This window comes from Bubalus bubalis, chromosome 3, assembly GCF_019923935.1.
Source record: "Bubalus bubalis isolate 160015118507 breed Murrah chromosome 3, NDDB_SH_1, whole genome shotgun sequence".
In the NCBI taxonomy this organism is placed as follows: domain Eukaryota; kingdom Metazoa; phylum Chordata; class Mammalia; order Artiodactyla; family Bovidae; genus Bubalus; species Bubalus bubalis.
The window spans coordinates 27,925,701-27,938,239 of NC_059159.1; the positions used below are offsets into that span (position 1 = coordinate 27,925,701).

Consider the following 12,539-nt stretch of genomic DNA (forward strand, 5'->3'; position numbering starts at 1 on the left):
GAAAGATGATGCTGTGAAAGTGCTGCACTCAATATGCCAGCAAATTTGGAAAACTCAGCAGTGGCCACAGGACTGGAAAAGGTCAGTTTTCATTCCAATCCCAAAGAAAGGCAATGCCAAAGAATGCTCAAACTACTTCACAATTGCACTCATCTCACACGCTAGTAAAGTAATGCTCAAAATTCTCCAAGCCAGGCTTCAGCAATATGTGAACCATGAACTTCCTGATATTCAAGCTGGTTTTAGAAAAGGCAGAGGAACCAGAGATCAAATTGCCAACATCCGCTGGATCATGGAAAAAGCAAGAGAGTTCCAGAAAAACATCTATTTCTGCTGTATTGACTATGCCAAAGCCTTTGACTGTGTGGATCACAATAAACTGTGGAAAATTCTGAAAGAGATGGGAATACCAGACCACCTGACCTGCCTCTTGAGAAATCTGTATGCAGGTCAGGAAGCAACAGTTAGAACTGGACATGGAACAACAGACTGGTTCCAAATAGGAAAAGGAGTTCGTCAAGGCTGTATATTGTCACCCTGCTTATTTAACTTCTATGCAGAGTACATCATGAGAAACGCTGGACTGGAAGAAGCACAAGCTGGAATCAAGATTGCTGGGAGAAATATCAATAACCTCAGATATGCAGATGACACAACCCTTATGGCAAAAGTGGAGAGGAACTAAAAAGCCTCTTGATGAAAGTGAAAGTGGAGAGTGAAAAAGTTGGCTTAAAGCTCAAGATTCAGAAAACGAAGATCATGGCATCTGGTTCCATCACTTCATGGGAAATAGATGGGGAAACAGTGGAAACAGTGTCAGACTTTATTTTTGGGGGCTCGAAAATCACTGCAGATGGTGACTGCAGCCATGAAATTAAAAGACACTTACTTCTTGGAAGGAAAGTTATGACCAACATAGATAGCATATTCAAAAGCAGAGACATTACTTTGCCAACAAAGGTCCGTCTAGTCAAGGCTATGGTTTTTCCTGTGGTCATGTATGGATGTGAGAGTTGGACTGTGAAGAAGGCTGAGCACTGAAGAATTGATGCTTTTGAACTGTGGTGTTGGAGAAGACTCTTGAGAGTCCCTTGGACTGCAAGAAGATCCAACCAGTCCATTCTGAAGGAGATCAGCCCTGGGATTTCTTTGGAAGGAATGATGCTAAAGCTGAAACTCCAGTACTTTGGCCACCTCATGCGAATAGTTGACTCATTGGAAAAGACTGTGATGCTGGGAGGGATGGGGGCAGGAGGAGAAGGGGACGACAGAGGATGAAATGGCTGGATGGCATCACTGACTCGATGGACGTGAGTCTGAGTGAACTCCAGGAGTTGATGATGGACAGGGAGGCCTGGCGTGCTGCGATTCATGGGGTCGCAAAGAGTCGGACAGGACTGAGCAACTGCACTGAACTGAATGTGACTCCTATCAATTTACCTATGACATTTTTCACAGAACTATAACAAATAATCCTAAATCTTATATGGAACCATTAAAGACCCAGAATTGCCAAAGCAATCCTGAAGAAAAAGAACACAGCAGGACACATAAGATAATACTTCCAGCCTTCGGATAATACTACAAAGCTACAGTCATCGAAACAGCATGGTACTGGCACAGAAATAGACACGTGGATCACAGGAAAAGAGCACAGAGCTCAGAAATAAATTCAAAGACCTACAGACCCTTTTCGAGTAAGCAGCCTGAGGTGACCCCTAAAAATGGTGCACTATTCACTCGACCCAGAAAACCCCACAAAATCATCCAAATCAAGAGGCTCAAATCTTCGTGTTCACTTTAAGAGCATTTGTGAAAACTGCCCAGGCCATAAAGGGTATGCATATCCGAAAAGCCACTAAGTATCTGAAGGATGTCACTTTTAAGAAGCAGTGTGTGCCGTTGCGTCGCTACAACGGTGGAGCTGCTAGGTGTGCACAGGCCAAACAGTGGGGCTGGACGCAGGGTCGGTGGCCCAAAAAGAGTGCTGAATTTTTACTGCACATGCTCAGAAATGCAGAGAGTAATGCTGAACTTAAGGGCTTAGATGTAGATTCTCTGGTCATTGAGCACATCCAGGTGAACAAAGCCCCCACGATGCGGCACAGGACTTACAGAGCTCACGGTCGGATCAACCCCTACATGAGCTCTCCCTGCCACATTGAGATGATCCTTCCTGAAAAAGAACAGATTGTTCCTAAACCAGAAGAGGAGGTTGCACAGAAGAAAAAGATATCCCAGAAGAAACTGAAGAAACAAAAACATATGGCTCGGGAATTAATGCCACAAAAAATAAATGCAAATAAAAGTAAAAAAAAAAAGACCTATGGACAGTTAATCTTCAACACAGGAGGCAAGAACATACAATATGGGGGAAAAAAGTATGTTCAGCAAGTGGTGCTGGAAAACCTGAACAGCCACATGTAAATCAATGAAGTTAGAACACATCCCTCACACCATACACAAAAATAAACTCAAAATGACTTATAGATGTGTCTGACTCTTTGTGACCCCATGGACTGTCCATGGAATTCTCCAGGCCAGAATACTGGAGTGGGTAGCTTTTCCTTTCTCCAGGGGATCTTCCCAACCCAGGGACTGTACCAGGTCTCCTGCATTGCAGGTGGATTCTTTACCAGCTGAGCTACAGGGAAGCCCAAGAATACGGACTGGGTAGCCTATCCCTTCTCCAGCGGCTCTTCCTTACCCAGGAATAGAACTGGAGTCTCCTGCATTGCAGGTGGGTTCTTTACCAATTGAGCTATCAGGGAAGCCCAAATATAAGACAGGACACCATAAAACACCTTGAAGAAAACACAGGCAAAACATTCTCTGACATAAATGGTACCAATGTTTTCTTAGGTTAGTCTCCCACAGAAATAAAAATAAAAGCAAAAATAAACAAATGGGACCTAATCAAACTTACAAGCTTTTGCACAGCAAAGGAAATGAAAAGACTGAAAAAAAAAAAAGTGAAAAGACTGGGAGAAAATATTTGCAAATGATGTGACCAACAAGGCTTAATTTCCAAAATATATAAACAGCTCACAGAAGTAAATAATAAAACAAACAAACAACCCAACCGAAAAATGGGGAGAAGACCTAAATAGACATTTCTCTGAAGAAGACGTTCAAGGGTAACAGGCCCATGGAAAGATGGTCATTACCATTAATCATGAGAGAAATGCCAATGAAAACCACAGTGAGGGGCCAACTCTCTCCAGTCAGACGACTAACAGTAAATGTTGGAGAGGGTCTGGCAAATAGGGAGCCCTCTTATACTGTTGGTGGGAATGTAAGTTAGTACAGCCTGTATGGAAAACGGTATGGAGGTTCCTCAAAAAACTAAAACTAGAGTTGCCATGTGATCCAGCAATCCCAGTCCTGGGCATACACCCAGACAAAACTATAATTTGGAAAGATACGTGCATCGTTAGGTTCAGAGCAACACTGTTTACAAGACCTGGAAATAGCCTCGATGTCCATCAACAGATGAATGGATACAGAAGATGTGGTGTATATACATACACACACAAACACACATGCAATGGAATACTATTCAGCCACATAAAGAATGAAATAATGCCATTTGCAACAACATGGATGGACTTAGAGATTATCATACTGAGTGAAGTAAGTCAGAAAGAGAAAGACAAATACCATATGATATCACTCATGTAGAATCTAAAACACGACACAAGCAAACACATCCGTAAAACAGAAACGACTGAGACATAGAGAACAGACTCTTGGTTGCTGAAGGGGAGAGAGGGTGGAGGAGGGGAGGGTTGGGAGTTTGGAAAGAGCAGATGCAAACCACTATATATAGAATGAATGAGCAACAAGGTCCTACTTGTATGGCACAGGAAACTATGTTCAATATCCTGTGATAAACCATGATGGAAAAGCATATGAAGAAGTATATATACAACTGAGTCACTCTGTTGTACAGCAGAAGTTAACACAACACCAAATCAAAGTTTAAAAACAAAAAAAAGAAAATGTGGCTGCCACAACAGTCACGGAGGCTGACACAGCAAGGAGAGAGCAGACGGGGACTGCAGTGTCCCGTCCACCTGCTTCTCACGGCCCGGGAGGAGCAGGATGAAGATAAACCCACCCAGCAAAGCACACCACCGACACAAACGCAGCTCCATGCACCTGCTCAAGCCCAAGGCAGCACCTCGGACATAAAGAGAAGAGGAGCCACACACCGTCTCGGACACATCTGGTGTTCCTGGAGCACCTGACACATCGCCCGCCAGCCCAGGTCTTCCGGCCCTGGGGACCACTCTGCCCGAGGCAAATACGGCACCAGGACAAGGGGGTCCATTCTCGGCCCGCTTTCTGTAAGGAGAGTGCACCTGCATTCAGTCTGGCAAGGTCTCAAAATCAGAACGTAAAGTAAACTAGAAACCAGCACCCACTCCGCCCAGCAGCTCAGGACGATGGTGGGAAAAGGGACACCCCAGAGCAAGCCACTTATTTTAGAGTCAGGTTCAATTTCAGCATCACTTCCCTGAACAGGTGAAGCTGCAAACATTGACAATCACACCTCTTTCTGGGAGTTTCTCAAATTCTTAAAGATCTCCCAACTTTCATTCTGCTCTGCCATGCACACGGCCACACGAATGGGCCCCTGGGTCTCCCAGACTCTCAGAGGCAGCTGTGCCGACTCCTTTCTGTCTCACTCCCACCGGTGCGGGCGGCCAAGAGAGCAAGACACAGAAGTAACTCAGCCCCGCTGCCTTGGTGCGGTGTCTGGGCCTTTTCTGAGCAAAAGGGCAGAAAAGAACTGAGTTTCTGCTGGCCATATTTCCTGATCAGGAAAGAAATCTCCTATATAAACCAAAGGGTGTGTATTGGCGGGGAGGGGGGCAGTTTAACATGGCACATGTGTTTATATGTTTTGCATTTTATATCCAAATGCTTAACTGCTAGTTGTAGATATAAATGGAATATAAGACTGGAGGTTAAAAAAAAAAGGGGGGAGTGGGGAAAAAAATCTTGTTCACGATTCCCAGCATTTGGAGATGAGCTTATAGCACGAGGTGCAGTCAGACAGGATGGGAAGCACGTGGAGAGAGGGAGGCGGGGACGCACCAGCCAGGTGTCCCCTGGACTGGAAGCAATGGAAGCAGGACCACACACTGGGAGCCACGCCCACGCTCTCCAGGACGAGGCAGGAGCCCAGGATCGGCCGGTGTTTTCAGGCCCAAGTCAAGCGTATGAAAGTGGAAGAGCCCCTGCGGGTGGCAGGAAGGTCGTGGGTGTGCACTGCTCTCCTGCTCTCTATGAGGCTCTTCAGACAGGCCTTCAGAACCTCAATCTGGAGCGCCGAGGAATCAACTTGAAGTAGGCTTGTCACCGCTTATGCCATCTGTTCCATTTTCTATCCTTCAGTCAAAATCCTACACTGCATTTCACAGATGGAATCTGCTCCTAAGATCCCCTTCTTCTCTCAAACAATCACAAAACTAAAATAAACGGAAACTTCAATAAAAACAGGTTGTTAGAATACACTCAAAAACCACACACAGAAATTGAACCGTTAACAGCCACATCTGAAAATCAAAGAACCCTCCAAAGTCAAAGATAATGATGAGTTCAGGTCTGTCAGGGTCAGTCATGAAATAATGTGCCATGTTAAGCACAAGAAAATGGAGCGAAAGGGTAGAGAGGAGTTCCAACTGGGCGGCAGGACACGGAGGCCACACGGCAAGGAGGGGCCTGGCAGCGACAGGAGTCAGGCTCCCGTTCCCACAGCCCACATTTAGTTCCACACAGCTGTTCTGCTAAAGGTGACCTAAGCTACAGGTCATGCTTGTGACCCATATCTGAAAATACATATCTAATTTCAGAAAGTAAGAACAGAGTGAAGCCACTCTTTTGTGGTCCTAAGCGTACAAGAAGCAGCAGTGAAGGCCATCTTCGACAGGAAAGACAAAACAGAACCTACCTCAGGCGGCAGACACTTCACCAGTGGCAGGTCCCGACACCGAATCTTCTCTGGTCTTTTGACCTGAAGCTGAGTGACTCAGACCGGAGGCCAGAGGAAACCTTCAGGTCAGCAGGCCCTCCCCGGAATGCTGGAACGAGCCACGGACGGGTGGCTTGTGGGGTGTATTTTAAGATGCCAGCCTTAGGGCCCCCAGTTTAAAGGAATGCAGGCCAGCATTAGTGAAGACAGAACCAAGAGGAAGGCCTGAGTGTATTTCAGACCAGCTCTGGGGCGTCCCGTCCTAGAAAAGCAACCATGCTGAAGCAGGCACTGCTCTGCAGTAAGACGCTGAGCACCGACTGCCCACAGTCCGGCAGGGAAGGTGGCAAGAGGGGTGCCAGACACAGCTCCAGACCCTGCAGGGGGGACGGCCGACACAAGCACAGGATGCTGGAGGCTAACTGTTTATTACGAGCCAAAGTCTGCCTTCGGTTTTTAAAAACCACACTTAACGATAACTGCCCAGACACCATGTCACTAAAAACAATTTTGGTTTCCAATGTGCTTTATAAAATGAATTTAGTATTACTAGAAGATGCCCACGTGACCTTGCCCTCTTCCTAGAACACACACCAGACCTGTTCCATCACCCCAAAAGAAACCACACAAGGCAGTCACTGCAGTGGTAAAGCAGAAAAAGTACCAAGTTGGCACTGGGGAGGGAAGTTCAAGTTCACCTGTTGTGTCCCTGACACGCGAGCAGATTTACTCTCTGCAACTAACTTGTGCTAACTTACAAAATGGGGCTGACTACTCCAATGAGAAACCACATGGGCAGCACTCTGTAAACACTAACGTCCTGCTGATTCATAAAGTGACTGAAAAAAAGCACTTCCCGGGAGGATTTCGGACAGGAACTTCACACAGGCAGCCATCTTGAAGGGCATTCAGCAAAAAGACTAAGCTCTCTATTTTCCATCCACATGTCACGTGCAGAGCCTCTCAGCTCAGCTCAGCTCCAGGATGGCTCTGGCCCACCCATTCATCAATGGCACATCAGCTGCCATTTGCACCAGGAGCTGGGCGGGCCAGGGCTGTAAGGCAATGGACCCGTGAGACACTGGTTCTGACTTCATGGCGCTCACAGCCCAGACAGACAGACTGATGATAAAAAAAGAAACAAAAGTTAAATGACTAGACTTGTGATAAGGTAGCTTGTCTAGAGGACAAGCCTCACCTGAAGCTTTGATTCAAAGTTAAAACCACCCAAACAGGCATGCTGGCCACACAGCACACAGCCCACCCCAGGGCAGCTGCCAGCTGCAACTCCCGAGTTTTAGGAGAGAACACTTTCTAACTCATTCCATGAGACCAGCAAGAAAAAACACTGTAAGAAAACTACAGACCAGTATCCCTTTTGAACAGTGACACAAAAATCCTCAACAAAAAAAACCTAACAAACCGAATTTAGCAGTATAGTAAAAGGATTATACATCCCAACCATGTGGGGTTTGTTCCTGGGATGCAAGATTGGCTCAACATATGAAGGTAAGCAATGTAATACACCACATCAACTGAAGGAAATAAAAACATATGACTGTCTCAATCGATGCAGAAAAAGCATCTGATTAAGAAATAAGCATCTGATAAAATTTAACACTGTTTCATGATACAAGCACTCAACAAATAGGAATAGAAGGAAACTACTCAACACAATTAAGAGTCATATACTAATAAACCTCCATCAAACATCAGACAATGATAAAAGAATGAAAGCTTCTCTTCTAAGATCAGGAACAAAGCAAGGATGCTGACTTTCACCACCTCTACTCAACACAGACTGAAAATTCTAGCCAGAGCAATTAGCCAGGAGAAAGAAAGAAAAGACATCTAAACTGGAAAGGATGAAGTAAAATTATTTGTTTGCAGATGATATGATCTTGTTTGTGGAAAATCCTAAGGATTATAACACACACACACACACAAAATGTGTTTTAAAATGTGTTAGGCTTCCCTGGTGGTCCAGTGGCTAAGACTCCATGCTCCCAATGCAGGGAGCCTGGATTCCTGAACAGGGACTCCTGTTCAGGGAGCTAGATCCTACATCAGTTCACTCGCTCAGTTGTGTCTGACTCTGTGACCATATGGACTGTAGCACGCCAGGCTTCCCTGTCCCTCACCAACTCCCGGAGCTTACTCAAACTCATGTCCATTGAGTTGGTGATGCCATCCAACCATCTCATCCTCTGTCGTCCCCTTCTCCTCCTGCCTTCAATCTTTCCCAGCATCAGGATCTTTTCCAATGAGTCAGTTCTTCACATCAGGTGGCCAAAGTATTGTCCACATGTAGAGTCATCTCTTGTGTTGTTGGAAGAGGGTGTTTGCTATGATCAGTGCATCCTCTTGGCAAAACTGTTAGACTTGCCCTGCTTCATATTGTACTCCAAGGCCAAACTTGCCTGTTACTCCAGGTATCTCTTAACTTCCTGCTTTTGGTGTGAGTTCTAGAAGGTCTTGTAGGTCATCATAGAACCATTCAACTTCAGCTTCTTCAGCATCAGTGGTTGGGGCATAGACTTGGATTACTGTGATATTGAATGGTTTGTCTTGGAAATGAACAGGGATCATTCTGTCATTTTTGAGACTGCACCCAAGTACTGCATTTCAGACTCTCTTGTTGACTATGAGGGCTACTCCATTTCTTCTAAGGGATTCTTGCCCACAGTAGTAGATATAATGGTCATCTGAATTTAATTCACCCATTCCAGTCCATTCTAGTTCACTGATTCCTAAAATGTTGATGTTTACTCTTGCCATCTCCCGTGTGACTTCCAATTTACCTTGATTCATGGACCTAACATTCCAGGTTCCTATGCAATATTGTTCTTTACAGCATCAGACTTTACTTTCACCACCAGATACATCCACAACTGGGCCTTGTTTACACTTTGGCTCAGCCTCTTCATTTCTTCTGGAGCTATTTCTCCACTTTTTTCCAGTAGCATACTGAGCACCTACCAACCTGGGGAGGTCATCTTTCAGTGTCATCTTTTTGCCTTTTCATACTGTTCATGGGGTTCTCAAGGCAAGAATGCTGAAGTGGTTTGTCATTCCCTTCTCCAGTGGACCACGTTTTGTCAGAACTCTCCACCATGACCCATCTGTCTTGGGTGGCCCTACAGGGCACGGCTCCTAGTTTCATCGAGTTAGACAAGGCTGTGGTCCATGTGATGAGTCTGGTTAGTTTTCTGTGATTATGGTTTTCATTCTGTCTGCCCTCTGACGGTTAAGGATAAGAGGCTTGTGGAAGCTTCCTGATGGGAGAGACTAGCTGTGGGGGAATCTGGGTCTTGTTGTGATGGGTGGGGCCATGCTCGGTAAATCTTTAATCCATTTCCTGTTGCTGGGAGGGCTGTGTGCCTTTCCTGTGGTTTGGCCTGAGGCCAAGCATGGTAGGGGTCAAAGGGCTTCTGCCAGCACTGTTGTAGCCAGTGCCCCGACCCCGTGGCAGGCCACTGCTGACCCACGCCTCTGCTGGAGACTCCTGGATGCTCACGGCAAGTCTGGCTCAGTCTCTTGTGGGTCACTGCTCCTTTCTCCTGGGTCCTGGTGCACACAAGGTTTTGTTTGTGCCCTCCAAGAGTCTGTTTCCCCAGTCCTGTGAAAGTTCTGTCATCAAATCCCACTGCCTCCAAAGTCAAATTCCTTGGGGGTACTCAGTCCCTTTGCCCGATCCATAGACTGGGGAATCTGTTGTGTGTCCTAGAACTTTCACAACAGTGCAAGAACTTCTTTCATATAATTGTTCTCCAGTTTGTGGGTCATCTGCTCAGTGGCTCTATGGTGCGGCTAATGGCCACCTCCTCCAAAAGGATTTATGTCACATGCAGTGCCTCCCAGGTCTACTGCAGCCAGAGCCCCTGTCCCCGCGACAGGCCACTGCTGACCCATGCCTCCTCAGAAGACGCTCAGAGGCAGGTCTGGCTCAGTCTCTGTGGGGTCTCTGGGTCCTGGTGCACACAAGGTTTTTTGTTTGAGACCTCCAAACACCTCTGGCGAGTATGGGGTTTGATTCTAAATGTGATTTCACTCCTCCTACTCCTTGTTGGGGCTTCTCCTTTGCCCGTGGATGAGAAATATCTTTTTTTGGTGGAATCCAACATTTTCCTGTCGATGGGTGTTCAGCAGTGAGTCGTAATTTTGAGTTTTCGCAGGAGAAGAGGAGTGCACGTCCTTCTACTGCGTCATCTTCCTACATGTTGCAACTAAAAAGTCCCACTTGCTGAAGGAGGAAACAGACAGAACAGGCTCTATCTTGAAAGCAGGACTCCATCTTGGGCCAGACTGTGGACTTTGAGCTCCATGCCCGATATCTATGGAAACGACATACCAACTGGAAAACCAGACCCCCCTCCCCAATGGAAGAGCCCCAGGGCTTGTACCTAGACTCTCCATCGCCTAAAAGAATACCCTAATTATCTGTGTAACCAAATAGAATCATAGATTCTATTATGCTTATTGGGGTATGACCACAGGCCTATTGATAATTGTCCACTGTTAACTACCTAGGCTTAAGGCATATGAATCACAGGTTTAAGGCATACGAATAACGGGTTAACTTTGATTTTATCTTTCTTTTCCTTTGTTCAGACTAGTTTCAGAGAATTTGGGGAGGTGGGTTTGAGCATGTACACTTAGGGTATATAAGGTTTTCACAAAAACTGGTTGGGGTCCTTGGCTAAGAGAAGACTCTGCCTTGGGCCCACCAGTGTAATAAACTGCCTTCCACTATCTGCATTGTCCTCCTGAGTGAGTTTGTTTCCCAGAACCCGTGGCTACAACATTGCCACAACTAAAGATCCCGCATGCCACAACTGGTGCAGCCAAATAAATCCATAAAAATTTTAAGTAAAATAAAATGTGTTAGAATAAATCAATTCAGCAGCAGGACACAAAGCCAACACACACACACAAAATCAGTTGTATTTGTATACATGAAAAATGAACAGTCTGAAAAAATTCACAAAAACAATTTCACTTACTATAACAACTAAAAGAATGAAATACTTAAGAACACATCAGGGAGGTGAAGACTTATACAATGAAAACTATAATATATTGCTGGAAGAAATTAGACAAGACAGAAGTAAATGGAAACATATCCCATGTGCATGAAGTGGAGCGCTTATTACTATTAAAATGTCAATCCTAATCAAAACAATCTGCAGATTCAATTCAGTCCCTATCAAAATCCCTACTGTGTCTTTTGCAGAAAAAGAAGAACTCATCCCAGAATTCACATGGAGTCTCAAAGGAACCGAACAGTCAAAAGAATCTTGGAAAAGAGCAAAAAAGCTGGAAGAACCACTTTCTAGTATCAAAACTTAGTACAGAGCTAGAGTAATCAAAGCAGTGTGTTGGCACAAAGACAGACATAGACCAATGGAATAGAGAGCCCAGAAATAAACCTTCGCATATACGGGCAAATAATTTTTGATAGGGATGTCATGACAATTCAATGGGAAAAGGACAGTCTTTTAAGCAAATGACGCTGAGAAAACTGGATATCCAAGGACTTCCCTGGTGGTCCAGTGGTTTAAGACCTCATGCTTCTACTGCAGGCAGCAAAGCTCAATCTCATGCCCTCTTCATGCTGTGTGGCACAGCCAAAAACAAAAAATTAAATTAAAAAAAAAAAAAAACCCTGTATATCCACATGCAAAAGTTCAAATTTGGACCCTTGTACAAAAATAAACTCAAGATGGATCAGAGACCTCAATGTAAGACCTAAAGCATATTTCTTAGAAGAAAACAGGCAAAAGCTGATTTTACATTGCACTTGGTAATGATTTCCTGGATAAGACTCCAAAGGCAGAGGTAACAAAAGAAAAACTAGATACACTGGTTCATGAAAATGTATGTGTTGTGCATTAAAAGACACTATTCACAGAGTAAAAAGGTAACCCACAGGGTGGCAGAAAATATTTTCAAACCATATATCTGATAAGACAGCAAATATCTAATATGGGGAACTCCTAAACTTTGAAACAAAACAACCTGATTCAAAAATGGGCAAAGGACTTGAATAGACATTTCTCTAAAGAAGATATAAAAACAGCCAGTAAGTATACGAAAAGATGTTTAATATCACTAGTCATTAGTAAAATGCAAATAATAACTATGAATACAATGAGATACAACCTCACACCCATTAGAATGACTTCTTTCAGAAAACCAAAAAGTGCAAAGTGGGAGGATATGGAGAAATTAGAACCTTATGCACCGTGGGTGAGAATGTAAAATGGTATTGCCACTGAAAAAAAAAACACTATGGAGCGTCCTCAAAACAATTAAAAATAGAATTATCATATGATCCAGCAATTCTACTGCTGGATACACGTGCAAAAGAACTGAAAGCAGGGTCTTGAAAAAATACCTGTGCCCCCATGTTCACAGCAGCATTATGCACAACAGAGAAAACACAGACCACCCAAGCAACATGATAGGTGAACACAACCGGATATATACACACAATTCAGCTTGAAAAGGAAGCAAATTCTGACACATGCTACAACACGGATGAACCTTATAGACGTTT

General features: G+C 44.6%; 2 protein-coding genes across 2 annotated transcripts in view; one reads left to right on the forward strand and one right to left on the reverse strand.

The window, feature by feature from the left end:
- DHRS7B (dehydrogenase/reductase 7B) overlaps positions 1 to 12,539 on the reverse strand; it is a 44,553-nt gene that overhangs the window by 18,693 nt on the left and 13,321 nt on the right. The gene's annotated exons all lie outside the window — the stretch shown is intronic.
- Positions 1,778 to 5,359, forward strand: LOC112583899 (60S ribosomal protein L17-like). Its single transcript, XM_044940579.2, has 2 exons — positions 1,778 to 2,353; positions 5,313 to 5,359. Exons 1-2 carry the CDS (start codon positions 1,840 to 1,842, stop codon positions 5,357 to 5,359), a joined length of 561 nt encoding a protein of 186 aa, XP_044796514.1. The 5' UTR covers positions 1,778 to 1,839.